We start from the raw sequence: 26,797 nt of genomic DNA on the forward strand, positions 1-26,797 counted from the left end.
GTACAAAACAAACAAAACATAGGTAAATGTGTATTCAATGAAATGATGCAAAACAGTTACGATACCAGACCAAAATAAGTAGCCTAAATAACTATGTCACAAGATGCAAAACAAATACAAAGCAAAATGTAAAAACTTATAACTCTTCATTTCGGGAAAAGGAGAAATCTTATTTGCCCAATGAATCTCTATGACTGATGTGATTATGTTCGTTCTACTCTCCTTCCACCATTTAAATAGGAACTTCTGAAATGCAACATCAATAACAGAGACACTTGAAACTCCAGAAAATCGGAGCAGAAACGGACAATATGTAAAACAGCAAAATGGTGAATTAACTTTTCTCAGTTGCAACATCTATTACAGGACTGTAACGCCTCTAACCGAAAGCATGAAGAATGTTGTAGCGACCACATAATATAGTGTTGAGAAATGGAGCATGTTACACACTCAACATCCAGTGTAATGGACAGGACACATGCTGATGGAATGTGGTTCAGTTCCTGGGAGAATTCCCTGGTCTTGTTTGTGATTAAAGGAGGAAAGAGCAACTGCTTGTACATGCCAAGCATTTAGTCCAAAATAGGGAGGAAACCACATAGATTTCTGCAGGTTCTTCTTCTGTTCTAACTGCTTATTCATGTTGATTTATCTTTTTTTTATTTGTTTGTTTATTTACCAGAGGTTCTGTGCTCTGTGTTCGCTGCACCTACAGTTCTTTGCATCACTATGCCAAGTCCTCTCTATGGACTTAAAAGCTTTTCAATGCATCTCAAAATATTTATGAATCTAAATACAGTTATTTTGCTTCAGCAACTGAGTGCCACTGGTGAATGCTGCAGAAATCAACCTATAGAGTCATATTTGCAGACTCAAGCATAAAAGTCCATTTGGGCAGTGAGAGACTATTGACTCGTATTGGGAGGATGGCTAATGGCACTAAAAGAACATGTTTTTGTGTTGCGATGGATTACACTGTCCCACCACCACCACCACACAGTGTACTGTACCACCTTTTTGAAAACATGGCCAGGCTTGTATAATCTTAAGCGACAAATAATTATTGCATGTGTGTGAGTGTGAGAGTGTGTATGCATGCAGGGTTTTGTATATATGCGCATTTTTGTATTTGGGAGTGTAAACAGCATCACTCAATCTATTCCTTCTTATTCAGCTCAACTGCGAGGCACATTGCCTAAGGTCTGTTTCATATTGTGAATTAATTATTCTCTGCTGGAATTGTGTTAGAGTGTGTGCGTGCATGTGTGTTTTACGATGTGTGTGTGTGTGTGTGTACTTTGTTATTGCAAAGGAAATGACAGAGCAGAGTATTATTTCCCATCTACCACATCCAGACCTCATATTTTTGAATGCATTAACTCCATGGCTATTGCAAATGCATCTCCAATGCCAATCACATTCCTTTGAATCTGAAAGATGGAGAGAAAGGGGAGGAGGGCCGAGGGTGAGGGTGAAGTGCAAGGTGGCTACTCCTCACTCTTTCTGGCTCGGTGCTTGTTAGAAAAAAAATCTTAAATGCAGCTATGTGCACTGGAAAGCCTCTGCTCGCTGAATTTTAAAATATCTTTGGTACCATTGTTTTTTTTTCTCCTATGTGTATACAAGCTGCAAGCAGTCACGCAGCTGTTTCCATGGCAATATCTATCTGTGTGAGGAATTCATTAACCCTTTCTCGTAGGAGTCCTGTGTAGAAATCCCACGTAGAATACAGATAGGAAAAGAGGAAAGGATACTACAGTGCTATTTTTGACAAAATGCTGCTATTTATGAAATGCAACACATTTTTGGTGCATGGTGGTGAATCCATGTTTACTTCGGTGCTGAAGTTTATTGTTTCTGTGTTTTCAAGATGATGGAAAGCAGTTGCATTAATCTCTGTTACTTGAATTTCAGTTAACCCGCAATTTTAATGCAAATAAAGATGTTAAATGAGCACTTTTTCAAGAGTAACAGAATGACCACATAAAACCTCTGCCTTACAGCTTTAAGTCCTTCTCCCAGGTAGAAACAGTAAGGCTGTGTTTGATAAAAGATAAATCAATGACATGCTGAAATCCATCTAGCAGAAAGACAGCATATTATAAAAGATACATGTGGTATAAAAATGAAGAGGAATACATGACGAACACAACCAGACAGCATGTACTAACATATGCTAAAACAGCGAAATCACACTTATATGCACACTCTCAAGAGGGAAAGAGGGAAAGCTGTTACTAAGGACTTCACTGGTCAACCTTCACAGACGGTGCTGTTTTGATATTGATAAACCATTGAGAAGATTAACCTCATGCCAGACCTTTACAAACACTTAATTATTCATTTTGATTGTATCTATAAAGGCTATAAGGGTTTGGTTAAATATGCACCAGGCCAGCTGTCTATAAATGAAATGCACTGAGAGTAGCAAAGGGACATGGGTGAGGTAAGGGACAGAATTACTGATTCCTATTAGTGTGTGTCCTTCATCAATAGCTATTTAGCATCAAGTGTTGTGCCTCACCCATGCTAATTTTGGAGCTGACGAGACATGTGACTGTTTGAGATGTACACTCCTCTTGTGTAGAGGACGGATGAGTGTTTCAGGTCAGTTAGTTGTGTGTCGCCTGCAGGGTGGCGAGTCTTCGGTTTTTTGACTTAGAAGGATGAACAGGTAAGATGTGAGCTGAGCTGCTGGCCAGCTGTGTATGTGATGTGGCATTACATGTAACTGTGAGAATATTAAATGTGAGAACGGTTTTACAGACACGTATTAGTATTATTCAGACCCCCAAGGATAAGTACCTCATGTCATTGTGATTGATCTTTTTAAATGTTTTCCTCAATTTTCCTCAAGGGCTGTGACATTCTTGTTTATGGTCAATCAGGACATGTTCATTAATTTCCAATTACGTCGGTGCTTCAGCACATTGCTGTGAGCAATTAAACAGCACGACTGAAGAATCCTGAAAAGAGTAAATGTTAAGGAGCAATGTCTATTCATTTTTATGGATGTGCTTATAATAATCATGAATGTCAATCTGGTCTAAGTCAACCATGATTTTCATTAGGCATCCTTTAATTTATATTGAAGGCCACATAGCATTATAAAGATCAATAGTGGATATTAATCATGTGACGTTCACATGCTGGTTTTCCCTCCAAGCTGAGGTGGACAAATCATTCACATCAGCATGCACTCGCCCTCTTTTTTCTGCTGTTTTATGGTTTGATGTAAACAGTGCTACTCACAAGTATTTGGAACATTGTGGAGCAGTTCAGCTTCAACGAGCAACACACTGCACTTTGATTGGGCTTTCTATGGTAGCATAGCAACAATTGCCTGGTAGCCTGCTTCGAGGTAGTGCTTCAGAGCCGCGTGCTGTGTGTTTTCAAAGCCTCCAATCTCATCACTGCGGTCAATGAGTGGCATGCTGTACATTGACGTTGAACCTTCATTTTCTCAAAGCTTGTCAGGTACACGTTAAGGTTCGAAACAATGGGGGGCAGACTCGCACCGCGCTGCTTGGATTCATCAGTGTGATCACAGATACAGTCAGAAGGGCAAATCGTAAAGCACACATTCAGCCGTAAAAAAAAACACATCAAATGGATTTCCAAAATGCTTCAGAATGGCTCGTCAGGACGTTGCTGATTTAGTTGCAAATAAAGAAGTCATATACCTTCATTTTAAATTTGGGTACACTAGGTCAAGGCAAATTTCAAGCAGAAGAGAAATAAGTTAGTCCTGTTGTGAGGCATGAGTTCTAAGCACAATATGTATTACCATTAAAGACAGGACTATTTCTGTCGACTTTTTTTTTTCTCTAAGATAAGATAAGATAGGTTGAAACTTCATTGATCCCACTACAGGGAAATTCACTGGTTAAGGCATTAGGATATAGAGGAGAAATTGCGCATGCAGCATAAAGAAAGAAAACAAAAAAACACAAGTAAAAAAACACTTTACAGACTATATACATATTTATGTAACAAGTAAAATAGCACAGTGTGTCAGACTACTGAACCTATTAAACCTACCTTAGTGATTTATCACCATGTATTATTATATTCTCCTCTGCATTTGGGATTTTCAGTGAAAATCAGGTATTTTGCTGTATTTAATTTACTGGCCATGTAGATGTTCATACGTTCTTGGAGTAAATTCAATGGTTATTATAACAAAAAAGAGAAAACTGGGAAATAAAATAGGACTTTTTCAGCTCAATATATTACTACATTTACATAAAAACAAGTGTCTATAACCACTGGTCTTTGCCATGTGTTTTTTTTATTATTGGTGAATCAATGTTGCAGAAGGGAACAGTGTTTCCACATTCACTACAGAGACTCTTAACATCAGAATGAGTCCTGTATGATGACGCTGAACAGCTGAGAGACTTCATTTTACCTGGATTCTTCAAATGTATTGTCAAGAGTATTGTACCGAAGAGGATTAGGGCCACTGGAAAATAAAAATCAAAATTAAGGTTTTATATATATATATATATATGTATATGTATATATATGTATATATATATGTATATGTATATATATGTATGTGTATATGTATATGTATATATATGTATATGTATGTGTATATGTATATGTATGTATATATATATGTATGTATGTGTATATATATATGTATGTATGTGTATATATATATATGTATGTGTATATATATATATATATATATATATATATATATATATAATACATGTATGTATACAATGAGAAAAAAGTCATAATTCTGACTTTTTTCTCAGAATGATATTTTTAAAAAAATATTGGACCTTAATTTTTCAACTTTTTTTTCCCCAGGGGCCCTAATCCTTTTCCGCATTATTGGTTTAATAGCTATTAAACATGTCAGATCAGTAGACGCTTTTGGTCACCGGCAGCTGTGTTGGTCTTTGAGGGTTAAATAAACTGTGTGTGTGTGTGTGTGTGTGTGTGTGTGTGTGTGTGTGTGTGTGGCTGGAAGCATCAAAAGAACTTAACCACAAGAAGTGAAAAAGCACTCATAGATCTTATACCACTGAGTCTGAAAGGTACACATGGGACTAGTGGTGTCTTTGTTTTCACACATTTTAATATTCACCTCCAAAAATCTAAATGGGTGTGTCTGTCTTCCTCCTGCTTACAGACGTACGGGGTGGGACAGCTCTGTGACTGGAACATTAGTCATTTATCATTATCCAAATGGTGATTCTTTTTAACATCCAGTCCGGCCAAGTCCAGGGACTGATATCCCCCCAAAATATTCATAAAGTTCATAAATGTTTGACAAAATATCCAGAATAAAGACATAAGAAATGAAGTTCAGATATTAGGCCAATATTTCAGTCTCTGTCTCCTCAGGGAGGTCCTCTACTTTTTCACACCAAGGTGAGAGCTTTTAGGCCAACCCATTCTCACAGAAATTACACTCATGTGCAAGTAAACTGCATATCTAAATTTCCAGTCACAAAATGAATGATAAATCTAATTCCTCCTCCATTCAGTTTGCCTACAAATGTAATCTGTGTCTAATATGTCAGTGAGGAATCTACAACTTCTTTTGCATTTTTTCTTTAATGTGCAGGAAGTAGTCAGGTGCCAAGTGTGCATGTCAGATACACAAAATCCAGAGACTAGAGATGATATCCTGACGCCTCTTGGTGTTCAGGTTGACATATTGATTTGGTTCAGGAAAAGATTGTGGTTTGGTTTAAATAATGGATTTATAAATTTAAAAACCTACAGTTGAGGAATAGTCCCATCTCCACATTAAATATCTCAAGTTGATAGGACCAATATTTTGGGAGATATTAGCCATTTTGGAATACAATAGCCTTACAATCACGTTGCTTGGTTTGACTGGAAGCACGGTACCACGCTGCATGATGGGAAATTAAGTTAAAAACAGGAACGACACATTTACTAACTTCAGATAAATATGAACTGTCGTTCCCCTTGGGTCAACGCGCTAGTATTTACATAAATGTACAAGACAACAATTTTGCCACTTCAAAAACGATGTTAATTTATTATACTGTGAAACAAAACATTATGCAGATGTACTATGTTTATATGACAAGCATATTTATGTGGATATGAATAAGAGTTATCGAGGCAGGCCACATCCTGATAGTAAAAACAACATGAGACTGACCACACACAATAACACACTTCAGTCCTTCATTTTATTTTATTTTCCAATCCCACAACACATTAATGTCAAGTTAATACTCCCCTTGTAAAGTCACCCCTTTTTATAACACACATATATTCACTTCTGTCTCTGACTGGTTGTAAAGTTGCATGAAGCGAGGATGCTGAAACATCACTAAGCACAAAAGTTAAATGTATCATCTGTTACTTAAAGTCGACTGGGGTGTTGGTGTGACAGATATGAACAGCAAGAGGAAAACCAAGTGACTGGGAGGCACCAATGCATTAACCATGTGATACTATTTATATCAGAGGAGCAAGGGTGACCCAGTAACTCACATGTGTTATGCAACATATGAATGGAGGAATGGAGCATACATGCACATCTCAGAGGCTAGGATCTCCTTGTCATAGATGATAGTTGGACTAGTTGTATTTGCAGTAATCAGGGAATGCTGTGAATGGGAGCGCCATTGTGATTGAGATTGACTGTAGAGGAGGGACACAATGGGCATCCCCGAAGCCACACAGGCTCCATCTAGCATGCTGTTGCATATATACCAACCCCATATTACACTCAGATATGTGCTGATTTAAGGATCTCTCACCGCAACAGGATTTACAGAGGACAGACTGCCCTTAGAGAATACAACTTTTATTCAGCAGTTTTTCAATATCCAGGCACTGCTGCTGTCACATGCATACACATATTAGGAGCTCATATGATTAAGTAAGTTTGTGCTCAGATTAACTGGTAGTTTAATTTTCATTTCTCTAATTGAATTAAATTTAGAAAAAAAAATTGTTTTGGTTAAAAAGCAAAACAAAATACGAAACAAAGACAAAAATCTAAGTTTGAGCTTCAAATATAAATAGGCTGCAATAACACTTTGTCGTGTTCCAGAAATATATGTTTTCTCACAATAAACAATGTCATTCAATTCAGTTCATTCATTCATTCATTTTCTGAACCCGCTTTATCCTCACTAGGGTCACGGGGGTCGCTTGGAGCCTATCCCAGCTACATAGGGGCGAAAGCGGGGCACACCCTAGACAAGTCGCCAGTTCATCGCAGGGCCAGTTCAGTTCAATTCAATTCAATTCGGTTCAGTTCAGTTCGGTTCAATTCAGTTCAGTTCAGTTCAGTTCAGTTCAGTTCAGTTCAATTCCGTTCAGTTCAGTTCAGTTCTTAAATGTGTTTATGTTTATTGTAATCTTTCTTTTTTGTGATGTTGCAAATGTTACTGTGATGCAAAAATAAATTAATAAGAATTTTGTAATGTATTTAATTAATAATTATAATAATGTAAGTGTGGCGTAAATATAAAAATCCTTTTTCCATTTCCAATGTCCGTTGCTGTGAATTGCCTGTTGCGTCAACCATACTATTAAAAGCAGCTATGAGTGTATGTGTAGTTAAACTCCAGTGACTCGGTGAAAAGACACTGTGCCAGCCAGTAGGGGTCTTGCAGGTCATGTCATGTTAATTGTCCACCCATGGGTGCCAGGTCACAGTCAGTCAGGGTATTGTCCTCTGATGCACATCATGTAATTGCAATGATATTCTACTTCAAAATATTACAGAATTTTCTGGACAGTTTAATTAATAGGGGTGTTTATGTGTCCTCTGGTATTATTATTTGATTGTAGGCTACAGTAAGTGTAATATTTACAAATAAATAGCGTATATTTAAAACATATGCCAGTTGTTATTATTGGTGGTACTGACTTACATTACCATCATTTATCATCAGAAACTCACTCTTCTTTGCTAGTTCATGTCCTTTGTGTTGAGTGCCGTGACATCACCTGTGAATAGGTGAGACAAACTGAATTTTTGCTTTTTCTGCGGGTAGAGCAGCAGGAGGATTCAGCAAAAGCAACAAATGTCTGGTGTGTATTAACATATTTAGAAACCAGGAGGAAAAAAATCAATAAATGTTTTTATCAGATGGTCCTGTGAGTGATTGCTATGGGGATGATGATGCTACAGAGGGGGTTTCACTGACACACCACATTTTGTTGTTGTTGTTGTTGTTGTTGTTGCTGTTGTTGCTGCTGCTGCTCTAATGCAATAATATATATTCAGTAATATAACAGAAATGGCTCAGTGGTACACTGGTTGCTATCTTCTTTTGTCCCACTGACACCACAGTGGCGACAGCTATGGGTCTACTCCTTTAAATGAGCCTTTGCGCATAGCCTTCGAAACACCACAACTGCATCAGTGCTGGCTGGGTTGCTTAGCAACTGGACAGCACAGAGATCCCTGAAGAAAACCTCATCCTCTGTATAAAACACAAGCTTGTATGATTCTTGCATTGTGGTGTACGCGTATTAGCAATTTCCACTAAGTCTCAAAAGCCAAAAGCAGCTCCTTGTTCATAAAGAAATAAGTGACAGTGAAATTAAGAGATTGTGCGTGTTCGTTTTGTGTGTTCACGCGTGAGCCCCTATACATGTGCGTGGGTGCGTGCGCGCGCGTGCCTGCGTGTGTGTGTGTTTGAAAATTGTGACAAAGTGTTAGAAATGCTTAAAAACGCACCGGCACACACTGGCAGCATCCTAATGGGTTTGAGAGGGAACAGGCAGAGCATTCAGCGCATGAACAGGCTGTCGCTAAGGAATTCACCTTAGGTGTCCCCCCCTTTCTCCCCCTAAGGACATTATTTTAATTTCAACATAGAAGTCAAATTTGAGAGGCAAACAGATTGGCTCATCGTGTGTCTGTGGACTGCTGAATCTCTGTCATTTGTCCAGTGTTTCGAGGAGGTGACGAGCGGAGCACATTAACGTGTTCCAACGCCATTTAAGGCTGGACAGCGGAGGCAGCTGGACTTTTCACATAGGTTTGCATCTTTGAGATGAAATCCGACGTTGTGATACATGCACTGGCGTAGCAGGGGCCATCCATATTTCTCGGCATCTAATTTTTTCACCAGAGGAGTGATATAGCCTGCTCTGACGTCTGCATCAGATATTACCCAGTGCTTTTTCAATGTGCATTTTCCCCTCAGTGACTTTGCGCTGATCTACATCATCATCAGCAGCAACGGAAAAAGGGAATGAAGATTTCATTTTTCTTTTTTTTAAGCCCACCGCTCCCCTTCAGCCGACCAGCGTTTACAGCTCAAACAAATATATTTTAACAACATCACGTTGTGGAATAGTCTGGCGCCAGAGCATCGCTGGAACCATGCCTCTTCTGCAGATTTGGACTGGGAAATTTCATCCACCAATTTGATCAGTGAGAGGCTGCTGCGAAGTCATTCATGCCAGTGTTTGTTTTTTTAAGGAGAGGAACACTTGTCATCACTTTTAAAAGTATAGTGTATGCTGTTTTTTGAGCAAGATGTCTGATCTTCTGGTGTTGGTCGAGGGGCTCTGTGACCTGCACTGATTTCCATAGCTGGGGAAAACAGCGGGGGCCAATTACCAGAATTTTTTTTCTTTTTTCTTTTCTTTTTCTTTTGTTTTTTTTTTTCAAACAAGAAACCTGTTTTAATGAAGACACTGCATGCGTAGATGTAGGCTAGTTTATTCGACGTTTTTCCAAGGCAATTTTTTTTAATTGCCAGTTTTCTTTTGTGTATTTTCGGGAGGACCACTGGACTGGTTGGATTATAGAAACTATATCTACGGATTTGTGGAGATGTTGGGTCGTCAAGAAGATAAATTATGTGGAATTTCCTCTGCTCTGGCGGCTTTGTCCTTCGTATGCTTTGTTCAAAGGTAAGAGAATGTCGCAATTGGAAAAGCTTTCACACCAATAAACCTGATTACCGTTCAATAAAAGGCTGAGATGTGGCAAATCGCATTAACGGAGTACCCAGGCCTACTTATTAGGGGCATTGCCACCGATATATGCTCTATTAGATGGTGTTGTGGCGCGCGCGAGCGTAAAAACATGCGCGTGCACAATATCAAGCCTATTGTGAAACATCACCTACTCCAAATATCACAAAGTGGGATGTTAATATCGTTAATTGTGATCTTCCGTAAAGTGTGAGCTCTGAGTAGGCTATAGTAGCCTTAGAGGCGATGATTAGACGATAGGATTTAATCAATCAGCTGCCGATCGATTGATTACGCTATGGTAAGCAGCAAGATGTATGAGTCTATACTCCTATAAGGCACCACAGCCTACTTATTTATTTATTAATTTATTTTCAATTTTCCATACACGTGAGGTAATTTCCCTATTCGAGTAATTCTATTGACTGGAGCCAAATCAGTCAAAATCGAAAAATAATCCCAGCAGGTCATCATCTGCTGATGCTCCCAAGATGATAAGAGGCAAGGTATAAAACATTGAACGTTTCAATAAATAGGCCTTTGTCCGGGCTTTACACTGTGAAATACTACACAAGCCCCTAAGATCATCAGCACAGAATCTCCTGGTCAATCCCTTTATTGTTTTGTTGATAAAGACACTGATGTATCCCTAGTGGCCCACTCCTTTTCCTTGTCTGCAGTAACCCTCAGTCTCATTTATAAGATTTTAGTTAGTTATCACTAAGGCTTAGTTTGCACCTTTTGACATTTTGATTCCATTATTGTACATATCCCCTGAATGCCAAATGAAAGGGTGTGATCTTGTATGTGTTTCAGGTGTCATTCATATTTGCTCATGATGATGCTCTCAGGTGTCAAACCCACAAGCCCAGAGCTGGCCAGCTTGATGAACAGCTGCACAACCTATGAGCTAATTGAACAGTGCTTCCCCGACTGAGCCCAGGGCTAGTGCTCCTACCAGGGGAGCAATTTTAACCCACTTCTTCCCTCCGTTTCCCCCCCACAGTCAGTCCACTCCCTCCCCATAACAGCTCAGCTCAGCTGCAGAGCCGGTCTCAGTCAGGTGATGCAGGTCAAGGCGCAAATGTTATAGGTGTCAGTCAGACTAGTGCCGACTATACGCTCCTCCTGGGGATAGTCTGTCTCCAGGCTCAGACCAGCAAGGCCTGCGCCTCTGACAGAGCGAAGGGAAGTCGTGTTATAACCCTGAGCTTATTGAAATGCATGCCCATGAAGACAGGCTTCTACCTGATAGGTGAGCCAAAAACTATGACATCGCCGCTTTAAATGGCACTTACTGTGCTTGTGGAGGAGCAGCATTAATAAGATGCTTGACATGTGTATCACCGTGACACCTTCTCACATGAATAGATGAATATAGGTGGGGCTACAAGGGGACAAAGCAAGAGTACACAATACATTTTTAATCTCCCCTGTATTTCTGTATAAAAAACAAGTACATCACGCACGTACATTATGCCTCTGTAAGTGCAGCATGATTATCAGTCTTCAAAACTGGTCTTCATCACAAAAAATAGCATCTAACATTGACTTTTCTTCACTGATTGCAAGCAGTATATGTGTGTGTGTGTGTGTGTGTGTATATATATATATATATATATATACGTGCTTTAATTAGGTGGGTGAGTTTTACATTTAGACAAAAGGAATATTATATCAAAGAAACCTGGGTGAATCAATGTATTGATGAGGCATTTGCTTCTTTTATGTTACTTAGTGCTTCTGTCTTTTGTCAGAACATCATAATGTTGCCATACTGTAAGTGCTTCCTCCTTAAAGGCAGCATTCATGTCATTAATGTGAAGAACAGAAGATACATGCAGTCATTTCTAGGTTTTGTTGTGCAGGAGGTGCAGTGTAGAGGAATAAAATATCACATACACTGGTTTTTACTGCTTTTTTCACCTCAAAACCCTCTCTTACACTTGTGGTTTCTGCCCTCAGCTCCTCCACTGGAAGCACAGGAATGTCTGTGGCCAAAACCACTGTGGACAAGTTGCTGAAGGGATATGACATCCGTTTAAGACCTGATTTTGGAGGTATGTGTGTGACTGTGTTCGTCCCGGGGGCTCAAGGTCTGTTGTTTAATGTTTGTGCACCGTGATATTTACAAGTCATTCCTCAGAAATCTGCTGAAGAGTTAGTCAGTGGCAAAATATAGGGAATAGCTTTGAAGTGACTGCTCTCATGTCATTACTATGCATCTATTCATATATCGAAGATGGCTGCTCTTTGAGAAGTAGGGCACACACACAGAGAAGCAGTCAAATGCTATGTTTTCTTAAATCAGTAATAGTGAATGTATTGATTTTTTACACATCAGATCAGTGACATGTTTTGACCTCTTTCTATTACAATGAAGTGTTTCTGCGCATTTGATTTGCAGCTCAGGGAAAACACATTTGCCCCATTAACTTTTATTGAAAATTGTGCATCTTTTACATCCACCCATTAGAATAATGGTTATTTTGATAATTGCTGAAAATAGAAGGCGTGGGGGACAAGTCATTAGTGTATGTCATTTGGGCTGATTGTTTTACTCAAGCTATTTAACCCCAAAAGCTGCTTGGTAATATGAAAATACTTGTTAATAGCAGCTTTTGCTAATTATTTAGAAATAGGAATACTCTCAGGAGGTATTTTTTTATTCATTTTATTTCATTCTAGCACATTTAGCACACATGGTTCATTGTAAAATGTATGCAAGGATGGCATGGATATAGAAATGATGGTTCATGTTCCATGAGGTTGACATTAACATTTGTGGCCTGGACTGTTCAAGGCCACTCACTTGTGACGTCATGACTCATTGCTGAGTGACAAGCTTAGTGATGACTCTAAATTAAACCCTGTGTAGAAGACAAGACTGCACCTATCACTTTCAGCACCAGCTTTATTGTTCCTGTTGCTGTTGAGCATTGATTTAGAAAACTTCGTACTCAGAAAATCCTATGGTCAATTATTAGAGTTCCTGCCTAAGAAAGAACAAAGGAAGCTTTCCACTACCCAGGCATGTTAACAGAGTGTAATGTTAATGTAATGAGAACAAGGGACACAATAGACCGTCTCTTGCCATTTAATGTAATTGGGCTTGAGCCACACAAACCTACCTGAAAAACTCCAAAAGGCTCAAAAACACAAGCAGTGACCATCCCATGCTCATTCATAAATGTTGAAATCCCTTTTTTAACCCTTTTTATCATGTATTGGTTGAGCCATTTGTCACAAAATGAGCATCTGCATCACTACTTTACGCATATGCAGGAAAGGTTTACATGTTTATACGTACAGATCAAGTCAAAACCTACTGACTTGACATCTGGTATTTAAAAGGACAATTTAACGTGACACCTTTATGGGATATTAAATATGCTATTCCAGCAGGTTCTGTATAGGAGGGCTTGCACTTTTCTTTCTATTATCATAACATGATCCAAGATAGCGATCACTGATTAAAAAAACCTAATATGGTCATTTATTAAAGCAGTTTGGCTTTAAATGTATTAATATCTTATTTATGTGGACCTAGTTTAAATAACTGTGCCTGTTAATAAATGAACAATATTCCCAGAAATATGCTTTAACATTTTACTATTCACCAGTGTCTTTTTAAAGCAGATTGCAGGTAGTAGGTTGTCATTCCTGTGACTACAGGCTATACACTTGATGAAAATGAGAGAAAGCAGTGAAAAACATATAGCAGGTGCACCTCCTCATATAACCTTCCTCTGGTTGGGTGTTCTGCCAAAAACAGATGCTCTGATGAAGGCTTATGTGCCAGAACGTGTTAGACTGATGTTAGCTGTTGTAAAAATATGTTGTATTTGAGGTTACGTCTTGTTCTATTCTTCTGGAGTGCTGCCATTTCTTCATGGATTTCACTGGAAAGCAGTGAAGGCATGCAGCAAAGAAATTCCATTGTTACATTCACCCTGTCCGTTGTTTCTGTTCCTCTAAAAGTTGTCATGATCACATACACTGCATTTTTTTTAAATTAACAGCCAGTTTCATTTGGAGAATAATCAGCTAACAACGCTTAGTCAATGCTTATTATTCACACACAAACAAACAGGATTTCAAAGTCAATATTTCTGTAACATATTCACACTGGTAGATGCTGCCAAAAGGCAACCCATTGTGTTATATCTGGTGTTTCAGAATGAGCCTTCAATCCAGTTGGTAGCACTTTAACACTTAAAATGTTTGAAGTTAAGACTTGAAATTTGTGCTAAATGGCCTCTTCAGTAATACTGGCACAGTAGCTCATCAGCTAGAGTATTCAGTGTAAAGTAGGCAGAAGACCCATATGTTAGAAGGGATATTATCACATTGTTTTAGTCCAGAGAAGATAAATATTGAATGTTAGAAAAGACTAAATAAACTAGTTTGTCACCAAAACAGCTACATATATGACAAACTATGATTGAGGGATGATTAACTTCATTGTTTTTTTACTGTTGGGTCAAGGGAGCACGCACATCTGTGAGAAAAATCAGTTTCTCTTATCCTATTCTGTATGCACTCATTTGTTAGCTTATTAATGTGATGTGTAATAAATGCTTGTATTAAAAATATTTGACTTGTTCTCCAGATGCATTGGTCCTTAAATCATAATAGAATCAAGAATTGAAACCATGTTACTATGCCCATTGAAACCATGTTACTTTAAATCTGTGTCAGTTTCCAATACATTTTCCTAAATTTTGACATCAGTGTTGCTTAATATGTTATTTACCACATCATAGGCAAATTTAAGTGAATTTCCTGTGGGAACATGTTCAGCACTTTGGCGTAAACCTTGTCAAAATCCATGACATTCTGATGAAACTGTGTTATCGAGTACATTTTATAATATTTGTATTTTATGCAATCATCATCCTTACTGTGTTTAAGTACTTACAAACACCTACTGAAATATGTAACATACATTCATATAGGTTATATATACACAAAGTTAGAGCCCATTGAACATGAAACGTAACCGTGTCACTGCTGGACCTGACCCTGTTTTAATTGACCCTGCATTGCCTTTTTCTATAGCCGTATTCATGCAGTATTTTAAGAGGTTAATGAATCAGACATCTGGGTCCAGGTTTTTCCATCCAGATGACTTCATGAGCTTTAGTCACTTCCATATTGCTTGAAACTCCAAACATCTAACAAGGTATGAATGTTCTCTGCGGTGTGTAGTGCACTAAAGTGTGACTATCCCAGATGAGGGTAGTACGTAGCTGTGCCTTACCCCCAGGCCAGGGAGCTGTAGTCCATCACATCTCGATGCTTCCAACATCAGTCAGCTACTTCTGTCTTGACACAACTGCTGACGACCTTCAGCTCTCAAGTTTGGACAAAGCGGGTTTTAATTTGGTGTTATTACTGGACATTGACTGTACCTCCTCACAGCCTCGCCAACACTCATGTTTGGAATCAACACTTTTAAAGCACCACTATCACCTCTGAAAAAGGACAGAAAATGAGTGAGCAGAATTTCACCATGTTGTATTTCACAAGCACATCTTTGAAGTGGTCAAAATATAAGCCTTCTCACTTTTTTTCTCAAATATCTCATCATACCTGCAGTTTTTATTGTTATCCTTTTCAATGTGTAGCAGAAAATGGAGTAATTACAGGATGTATTTTGGTTTGCTGCCAGTGTGATTGTTGTGTTTGACAGGATTTGGTGGAGAAAGATCCACCAAGGTGAAAGATGACGTACTATAGCAGCCTTGTTCGAAACTGTGAGTCTGTGGAGTTTGGAAGCTTTTTTAACCAAGTTTGATAAGTTTTCTTCACACTTAGATCTTCACATGAACTAGCCTTTATTTTCTAGATATATTATATAGGTACAGTATATGGAGGGTATTCAATTCAACTGCAGTTCTATTCATTTATCACCAAACAAAAACATCTCAAGACACTGAACATGGCCAAGACATTACAATACTATAGAGAAAATCCCAACAACCTTCCCATGAATGAGCACTTGGCAAAAGTAGGAAGGAAAAACTCCCCTTAATGGAAGAAACCTCAGACAGAACCAGGCTCAGAGTAGGTGGCCGTCTGCCTTGACTGGTTGGGGTGAATGGAAAGGGTCATACTTCTGAGTAATCACCAGGATCCAAAGGCTTCCGTGCTACTGCAGAGATTTAAAGTTCACAGCTATTTCATGAAGTACGTAAGTGCCTGTGACTGCAGTGTTGTCCTGGTTTGCTTTACATTGCTCTGCACCGAGGGAATCCCCATCTGTGACTTAAAACCTAGGAGGAAAGAGACATTTGACAGCGGATTGAAATGGCTGCAGAATATATGACACATTTGACATGTAGAGGATAATTAATGGTCTTAAGTAATTGGATTTTAAAGAAAACACTTTATGTGCAATCCATCATCCATTCAGCTCTCAAAAGTAAGGTGAAGAAAAAGCCACCCACTTTGAGAAAGGGGCGTGGTACTCACTGCCCTAGTCCTGAAAATGGATGGTACAACCATCGAGATCACCAGGAATGATGGATGTTTCTCCCTCAGGTTAAGCATCTATAATCAGCTCTCATTGGGGGGGTGGGGGGTGCATTTGACAAGCAAGACATGAACTGCGGCTAACACACGTTATGTAGATGGCACTCAAAAGAACATGAAATGGGAAAATAGAACTGACTTATTTAGCACAAATCCTATATTCACAGTGAAGAGCTGTCCATCCAAGAACCTTTAATGGGTAGTAACCGCTTTGCTCAATATAGGAAAATAAATGATTAAATGAAAAAAACCTGCTGAAGTGATCAGTTGAACCTGCACCCTGCTGAATTTGCTTGACACGTGTTTGGTCACTAATGGTGTTTTGTTTGAGGTATGAGCTCACCATTTTCTAGTGTACAGTCAACAGTCTGTGTCATTGCTGCCTACCTCATGAGATTTTGATGATGGGGCCACACAAAAAAAAGCCTGGCTAAACTTCTCAAGGATCACTCAGGTGCTGCCTTAGGCCTCCAGTCTTCTTTGCAAGGACATGTGAATCTATAGTTGGTTTCCATCAGTGAATGTTAGTTCCTTGGCTACACTCCAGGTGAGTCGAGCTTTGAAACTAAAGCTGTGTTGTAAATTTCTTTTTATTCTTGACGATGTATGCATGATCTGGGTGACTGGACTACTTGTACAGCAGCTTGAGGAAATAAATAATTATAATGTATTCACCTATTGGATGAAAACCACCAATGTGGAGATAAAGTGAAAATCTGCTACCTAAAATTGTGGCCAGTACATTTTGTGCTCCATTAGACTTTTATTTTGTTAGCTAATTCATCAGTTTGTCTGTGTTTGTCCTTAGAATGTAAAATACTCTCATATTGGACATCCACAGGACCACTTTAAAAGCACAGGAGTTTAAAGATTATGAAACAAGAATGTAAAACTGTGATTTTAATATGAAAACTTCATCAGATTTAGAAGACATTCACTTAGTAATTGTGGCTTCAGTAACAACTGTGTAACTGTTGATCATTTCACAGGATTCACATTCTTATACGAATCAACCACAATGCATTGTCACAAAAAAGGTTACAGTATTTAAATTTTTTGCATTATCCCTTACCACTCCCGTCTCTTCTTCTCAGCCCTACATGCATGCACTTCTATTCATAAAAACATTCAGGCATTTGAGGATACTTGGGACCATGCATATCTCACATCTGCATTAATATTTTCCTACTGACTTGTTTACTGCTGTTATAAAATCATGGTTAGAAATAGTGCCCATCCTGGATGAGGCAGCCAACCTTATTATGTACAAACCCTTTGATACAGATGGCAGCTTCTACGGCTTTCAGCCTCTACACAGTAGAAATACATGTTAGCAAAGGATGTTGTGACGTATGATGAAATGGTTTTTATCAATGTGATGACTCATAAAATGTGCTGGAGTGAATCTATGGCATACAGTGATATACGTAACCTAAGTAAATCAGTTGCGTAAAAGGAACATTTAATTTTTAAGCCTTTTAATACATTTACAAACTGGGTATCATCTTATAGAAGTTATTAATTGACTATATATTGATAATAAAATGAATGACAACAAAATTACAATGGTATTAGAATGAGCTTTTACTCCTGTTATAATGACAGTAATTGTGAGCTTTTTATGAATGGCTAACCTGTGGCATGATCAGCATGTGCACAGCTGTAAATAGTATTTATAACTTTTTTGGATTTGTCTTTATTTTGATTTTGTTCTTTTTTGCTCTTATGTGCTTTGCTACTGTAAATCTGGAATTTCCCCTTGTGGGATTAATAAAGGACTATCTTATCTTATCTTATCTTATCTTATCTTATCTTATCTTATCTTATCTTAATCATCAGTTTATATCATGTATCAGTATAATCTAGGTTTGGGATAAAGGGATAGAATCTATCTAATTTATCATGGTACATGTAATTTACCAATTACAGTAACAATATACAGTACATCATGATACAATACCTATATCATGCTTCAGTCTGTTTGATACTTTATCTTTTGTTTGGACATTCCATAAGAACAAAAAGCTCACATGAGCATGCAAACACTTAAAATATAAACAAGAGACTTGGCAAACAAACACTATTAACACTTACACCTACCAATTTGCAGTGTTAAACGGTTTAAGGTTAACTGTCAAAATAAGATAACAACTTGACTTTTCCTTAAAGATCTGCTCATCTTTCAGTTAATAAATAAAATAAATAATAAATAATAATTAATAAATAAATAAATAAATAAAATTTACTTACTTACTTACTTAAAACCACTTGCAAAACACTGTCAAAACACATCATTCTTTGTATTTACCATGTCTGTCTCCTTCGTCTTTCTCGTCATTCTCTTCTGTTGGAAAACCAGCACAGAGTTGCATAAATGGAACCAACAAATGGTTGTGCTGCTCAGACCACATTACCTTATGCAGCTCCTGCAGTAGAAACAGCTTTGCTAGTTTGTTGCTACTATACTGTTGGCAGTATATGATATTGTATCAGCCCAGAGGTGGGATACGTCACATATGTGCAAGCGGCAAGCATGTCTCGAGTTGTAACCTTTAAATCTCAAGCAAGGCTTAGGTGTCTGTAGTGAAAATCAAGAAAGTTGAGTCAAGTCCCTGCAAAAAGCCAATCGAGACAAGTCAGTTATTGTTCAGGTGAAGCAACTGGTCAGTCATATGAAGTGCAGATGATTTATCCTATGTGAAAAGTGGAGCTATTGGTTACAAGTCTCCCAAATGAACAATAATGGTGTGTTTTGCTCTAAAAGTCTACAGCATTGTTCATTCCTTCTATTCGTGTTATTTCAGTTGGAAGCTTCTTTACAATGATTGACACATGACACATTAGAAACCACCCAATCATGTTTCAGATTCACATGACTTTACTGTATGTTTTTGAGTACAATAGTTTGTCAAGTTGTTGGCTAACAAGTGGAGTAAAGTGAACACAAATTCAAGTCAAGTCTTTTATCTGTTAATCAACAAAGTTTCAAGCCCTAAAGATTGTGACTTAAGTCTGACTTGAGTTAAGTAATGTGACTTAAGTCCCTTATCTCTGTCTCACTCAACATCAGTTTAACCTGTTTTGTGTTGGAGTCCATGTTCAGACATGTTGTACATATAATTTATTGATAGAACCGTGTTTCTCAGCATGTTACTTCTATGTATGAATAGGCTCCTTGAAGAGTAAACTATGTTTGTAATGTTAGTTGTACCTACAGGATTAAAACAAATACTGTCTGTAGCTGCGCAGCCTCACCAGCTGCATGATTTGTGTTTATTTATGGGTGGTCACATGTACTGCTTCATCTCTTTATTTTTCATCCAGAAAGAGATGAGATTTGTCAGTTTTTTACTACGACAGTATTCTGTTTGCTGTTGGTCTTAAAAAGGGGCGAGGTGATGACAATGCCCCGTCACCAGTATTGATTTTCACAAGTAAACTGAAATCATGTGGAATTATGGGTCGCCTATATGCAGGATGCATTTCCATATGCAAAAATGTGCCTGGAGAAATCGCTGTAATGATCTTGTGAATGATGCCTAGTCAATTTCAAGAGATAAGAGGACTCAGCTGAGCTCCCACCTTGTTCATACATTTGTCCTTCTGGAGGACATATTTCAAATCTGTCATCGTCACGGGAATGGGTTTTATGATCTCAGTGTCCACCCTTAACAAAGCATGAAGGGTGACATATCACAAATGCTGAGAACATGCCATCCGTCCTGCTGAGTACTAACTAAGTACAGGACTACAAAGAGCTCCATTTATTAAGATCTCATTTATCTGCACATCTATCATGCTTTAAATAAGTAGATTGTATATGGCCAGAACATGACAGAGGAAAATATATATGTAATTCCAACACTAGTGCTGCTCAAGAACAGCATAGACATTGACATTCAATGCACCCCCACTAAATATACTTGACAAACGTCCAGAGGGGTTTCTGATGCCAGCACTTTTGAAATGGTGACTATGGGATAAGCTTGTAGTAGTGGTAGACATGATATTGGAATTCAAACCAATGCAGAAAAATACAAGACTACACTTAATTTGTTAAATAGCTGTTGAAAAAAAGTATGGTGCCGACCATGCTTCAGTAAAACCATTTCAACTGCACATTTTTTTCTTTATCTTCAAAAGGCAGTGGTGAAGCGCATTGAAAACGTACATTTCTTTAGTGCGTCTTTTTTTAGTTCCCACTAAATAACAGAGTTTAATGTGATTGCAAAAAGCTGCAAGTTGTTGTAAAAGAGAAAATCATTGAGGAACAGTTTCGATGCTTTTAAACTGATTAAAGTGCATGTTTAACTGTTTCATGCCATCACATAGAAAAGTCTGGAGACCCTCTGTTTGCTTGTTGGTATGTGGGTGATGACAAACCAGGTGTGTCCGATCCACTCAGTTGCCTAGTGTGAGCCCCTTCAGTTGTGACAATCAGAAGGTTAGTTGATTAAATGTGGACTGTGGTTTCTTTGTTCTAGACTGCTGCATTTACTCGGACCCTCCAGGTCCATTGGATGTTGCTCTTGCCATATCTCTGTTTTGCCTCTTTGTACACATACAGTAACAGTCTCTCTAACTGGAATGACTGTCTGGTATTACTGCGCTGTTTGTCAGATTTGTAATGTACAGTGCATAGCAAACACTCCAACCATTCAGCTGTTTTGCGGTGGTTGTTGATTATGTCAGCATTTACATTATCTTTCCCTTCTTCTAATACTGTACTCGGAACATAATTTAGATTTATCAGCTCTGTGATGCTCTCCTCAGCTACTCGTTCACTTTTTTTGTCCTTGTTTGGTACAATAAACAGTGATACTGGCTTAGTGTGTTTTAAATATTATTCCATCACTTGTGTAGCAGAGAGAAAATGAATTTCACAGAGCATACTGTAAGTGTGCATAAACAGGATGACAAAGAAACTGGAGAGCGTGTACATGTCTGACAGAATCTGCTGTTCTGGGGTAATTTATGAAGCGTTGTCTATTGGTGTAGATAGCCTTGCACATTTTAGATATCCATGTGAATCTAAGTGGTAATTTGCTTTGTAATCGTTTTGGATAAACTCACGCACAGTGCCTGAGAGGTTCTTTAGAAACGTTTCTCTGCATGTATTAATGAATGCTCACCTCGGCAGGCGGTCTGTCCTGTCCCAGGACTGTAATGTCATACCAGTGTATAGCCCCGCTGAGAATAACACAGGAAAGATGAAAAAGGTGACTGTAACAGTCCCTCAGGGTTTGGGGGATTGTGGCAGCGTTTTCTGTTTCACCGTGGATAGGTTTCTGAAATAAAGTTGTTTTGGTTGAAACCTCATATAAACTTTCAGTCTGACCACAAATTCCGGATCATATGCAGCGTCAATTTGATACCATCACCGTGGTATGAAACATAATTAATTATTTATTGTGTATTTCGCAACACACATGCTGAAAAAGTCTGGAAGAAACTTCAAAATCTAAAAGGTACTGTATATGATGAAAATTATGTTGTATGTCACTTAGTCGTTACTACAATTCTATCCAAACTTAAAGTCCATATATGCAGTTTATGTATGTAAATATACACAATGAGTAATGAATACACCCTGTGGAATGTAAAACAAACATAGACCATTAAAAAAATGTGAATTTAGTGTATATACCATCACCTACAGCTTATCGAAGCGGCTATTTGCTGACTGAAACTGAGATCATCCATTTGGTGAATGTTATCCCTACAAACTGCAACCTTTAAATTGCAATAGAATTGACAAGTCCTTTCATATAAATCACAGCTGTGAATATTTGTAGTATACTCAAAGATTCACACATTTAATATCTGTGGCTAATCTATTAGAAGCTGTTGTTTTTATTTAGTTTTTTTTTTTTTTTTTTTTTTTTTTTTTTTATCTGTCCCTTGTATTTACAGTCCTGATCTTCCACTGTGAATAAAACATAGCAAGCACACTTCAATACCAAAATACTTTTCATTTTTACATATTTATACAACAGAAAATTTTTGCCACCGGGAATGTCTGATGTTGGTTGTTTTTAAATAATGTAATTTCTGTGCACACCATGAATGCACCAGATTGTAATGTAATATAGCATCTCTTCATTTTTTCCCAATAGAACCAATGTCTTTTAGTATCTCATCGCTATTAGGACCGTGTTGGGTGTTTTCCTCATTTACTGAAGTGTGTCTGTTGATGATTCCATGTGAATATAATGTACATTTTCCAGCTTAAGGATTTGCCGTATAAAAACACATCACTAAGTACCAGGACCAGAGGAATGTTAGCTGCTCTGTCTGTGAGGCAGCTTGTGGCCATAAATGTAAGCACCTGATCTCTGGTTATAGGCAGCATTCATTTTACTAGACTGATGCTGCTCTGTTCCAGTTCACCCTGCAGCCATGTCATCAAAGTATGGTCACCTGTCTCTGTCTGCCATACGCAGCCTGGGTTTTACTGATCTCATTTCCCATTGACCCAAATGAGTCCCAGCTGCAGCTTGATCTTGTTTGTAATGGAAAAGCAGTAAATGTAGCCATGAAACTGCAGATCAGTTGCAGTGAGACTGGTGAGTAGAACAGACACTTAATTGACTGAATATGAAAGGGAAAGCCCGAACATGTGCGTAAAAGCAGGAGCAACATCAATTCATATTCAGTGTCTAATGTACTTCACTGTATGTAATGTGCATGTGAATGCCATTCACATACACCACTTACCATGTGATGATTTGTTCCCTCTGAACATGGCTGCTGATTGATGTGCACAGGACATCAATTGCAACCTGCATTTTGGCAGCTGCAGCCATTATGTGATGTATAGCAGCTGCTCTTTCAAGGCTACTGGACACCTTTGCAATACTGGGGACAGTTTCTTAGTCTGTATACTGCCACATGTCAAATGATGGGCTGTTTTGCATATGGGCTGATAGCACAAACCATCGTAATTCAGTCTCAAAGTAATGCCTATTCAGCGCAAAACAGGAGTGTGTTGTCAGAATCGCAGGATGGATATTGGGGCATGTACAAGTGATATCTCTCCTGATGAAGAGAGACCGCCCAGTGATTTATTACAGAGGAAACACAGGAAAAATGCTCAAGCTGGGCGCTTTTCCCTTTTCCCTTCACTTAGATTTTCTATTTGAATTAAATGAGGTGTGTATGTAGGAAGGCAGAGGGGGGCAAGGGTGCTGAGAGATAGCATGCAGGAGAAAGGACATACTTCATCTTCCCATTCAAAGTGTTGTTTTCAGCAACTTTGAAATGAAGGAGAAAAATGCTGATAGAATTGCACCAGAATGTATCGCAGTGGACTGCAAAGTACAAAACCCTGGGTCAGGCATTGGTGAGACATCCTGCATGCAGGGCATTTTTTTCCCTTTCCGACTCTTCTCTTAAGGTCCCCAGTGAGTCACTTTTTGAACCTACTGTGATTGATGGGAGGTGCGCCCTTGACAGGGCCAGGATAGGCTGGCCAAGGGCAAGATGCAGCTTTCCAATTGTTTCACATAGATAAACAAGGAAAAAAATGTCATTTACAGCATCTGGAGATAGATGCCGTCAGCCCCACTACCAGGAAGCATGCTTAAAAGCCCATCTCATTATTGAACTCCAGCAGCCAGCTGTATAAAAAGGGTTTCCACATAAAAATGATGTGTGCATCATGTAGAGCCGGAGGAAAATTATGACGGCCGAGGTTACATGTCCAAGTCAACAATATGAGATGAACATTAAAATTAGCCAAGGCTTCATTACCTCTGCCAAGTGTAATGTGAGTCTGTCTGTTAGCAAGATAACTCAAAAAGTTATGGATGGATTTGGATGAAATTTTCAGTAAATGTTCATACTGGTACAAGGAACAAATGATTAAATTTTGGTGGTTGTGGTGGTGGTGGTGGTGGGGCTGATCTGCCTTGGCGGAGGTCTGCGCTCTCCGAGTGCTTTTCTATTTGTAGATTCATCAATATGCTTAAAAAGATTTCAATTGTGGCACTGTCTTTCTAATTTTTAACTCTGTCTGGTATTGTATGTGACAAGGATGGAAAAGATGATATGAGCATTTTGGAAACAGAAATTATGAGTAGCTGATATGTGATTTCATGGATGAGCCAAACTAATACTGGTCAGATACTGACTTCGATAACTGATCAGGTGTTGGCGACAATGGGCCGATCTATTCAATTAAGCTCTATGTTATCCTTGTATATGTTTCTATTTCTGTCTACGTGTATGTACTATGTCATGAATTAGCATTGCCCCAGTGGATGTTGTGCTAGAAGGAGCACTAACATGGAATGGAGGAAGCTAACAACAATGGGTCAGCAGTTTGGAGATATGTCACAGTTGCTTTGCCAACATGTTTTGTGGCTATGTGTAACATCTGCAAAGTCTATGTTTTGAGGGGTTGTGGTTGCACTGCAGAGTATAACACAGCCAACTTAATCAAGCATCATTAAGTCAAGCCTGATGTTTCCTTAACCATGAAAGAATGATCCTGGCCTCTCCTGTACACTGAAGTATACAGCTAATTAATTAAACATGGATATTGGATTAGTGCTTGGTGTTTGTCAATACCTAAACCCCAGGTATCAGTATCAGGACTGGAAATGTCAGATGTTCATCCCTAGTTGTAATCCGTATGAAGCAAAACTTCAAGCCAGTTTAGGCTACAAATCTACAGATATAGTATATGTACTACTTTGAAATTAAATAAAAGGAAATGTCTGCCTAAATAATAGGTGTGGTCAGTTGTCTCTCTATAATGAACTGTGCTTATGTACAACACCAGTGTACCCTGATTCATGCTGTGTAACCAGTTAACAGACTACAATCAAACCTGTCAAGACACTAGGCCTGCACAATAAAAGGAAAATCTGCAGCATACAGTTCTACTGTCCAGTGGCCACCAATTACTCTGAGGATAGCTGGAGCATCATCTGTATGGCCATACATTTGCATGCTTAGTGTGAATGCAGAGGCAATGAAAGTAAATGATTTTTATGATTCACTATATTTCAGGCAGTCTTTATCTTCGACAATGAAAATGTAATCTACTGGTCAGCCGTGCTTTTATCATTTGACATGGAACAGATGTGCGTCAGCAATTTACATGCAGTGGTAATGCTGAAAAGTGCAGGATATAAAGTCATGTTTAAATGGTTTTAGGTGTCAGTCTGCCATTGAGTTGACTGTTTTGGTCTGTATTCTCTTCTTGTTCACCTCATGCATGTTACTGCAGCAACTTCCAAAAAAGTTCACAGACATGCATCTTTTTCTGTTTATTTTCCAGAATTTTTGTTATCACCAATTTTGCAAAGGCAGGATCAATGCTTCCTAAAATCACTGAGATTTATTGAAAGCGACTGAAACTAAAGATACCCTAATATTTTCTTTCTTCGATTCCACAATAGTAGCGGATGATTCCTGTCTCCACTGCTCTGATAAAATGGGGTATGTGAGAGCAGCCAACTCTAAAAAACTTTTAGCGTTTCCACCTATTCAGTGTACATTGACAAGGCTCATTTAAGGCATCTTTTTCAACATAATGCCTTGCAAAAACCACTATGTCTGAATTGCTTCTGTTACCACAGAAAAGAAAAGAACTTAGCCAGAATTGATTGCAAACGGTTACTTGTTGGAACTACTTCTTAAATGAAAACAGCTGCCCACAAAATGACAAAGGCAACGTCCAAAATTCCATGCGATATTGTTTAGTATGTCCAAAACTATAGCATGAAACAAACAGATACATGAATTGCACACTTTTTAAAATAATTATTACAGAATGCAAGCTCTGGATACTCCACCAGCATAAATATCAGTTAATGTGATGCAGCTGTGTTGACAGAAGGTACATGGAGCCCAGTAACCAGTAGTAGTATTACAGGTGCTGGTACAGTTTGAAGTATAGAGCAAATAATATTGTAGATGCAGTTACAGTTTGTACTGTTACAGACATACAGAGGTTACCATGGTTACATGCCTCCAAATTGCAAGGAGGCTGTAAGGAAGTAACATGTCCGTGAGCATTACATCTAGTGTGATACATCCTGTTGTTGACATATACCAAAGTGTGTTGAGCAGTAGTATAGCTATAGCATATTTAGTACATAGATGTGAATTTTGGAGGGACTGTTGCACATCATGTTAGGCTGACTGACTGTTGGCCAAATACTCAAATACTGTGTCCTTTTTATGGCATGTATACAGACTGCATATAAATTAATCTACTGGAATTTTAAAGTTTTAATTAGATTTTTTTTATGGATACACACAAATCAGTCCAATGAATCCCATGTTAAAGTGCAAACAC

At 38.4% G+C, this 26,797-nt stretch overlaps 1 protein-coding gene across 1 annotated transcript in view; it reads left to right on the plus strand.

Moving 5' to 3' along the window:
• The first annotated feature begins 8,740 nt into the window (after positions 1–8,740).
• gabrb4 (gamma-aminobutyric acid type A receptor subunit beta4) overlaps positions 8,741–26,797 on the plus strand; it is a 62,745-nt gene continuing 44,688 nt past the window's right edge. The window contains exons 1-2 of the mRNA XM_030154336.1: positions 8,741–9,888; positions 11,917–12,011. Of these exons, the coding sequence (XP_030010196.1) occupies positions 9,809–9,888; positions 11,917–12,011 (175 nt within the window). The 5' untranslated portion in view covers positions 8,741–9,808. The remainder of the gene's footprint in view (positions 9,889–11,916; positions 12,012–26,797) is intronic.

The sequence above is a fragment of the Sphaeramia orbicularis genome, chromosome 14 (genome assembly GCF_902148855.1).
Source record: "Sphaeramia orbicularis chromosome 14, fSphaOr1.1, whole genome shotgun sequence".
Classification (NCBI taxonomy): Eukaryota; Metazoa; Chordata; class Actinopteri; order Kurtiformes; family Apogonidae; genus Sphaeramia; species Sphaeramia orbicularis.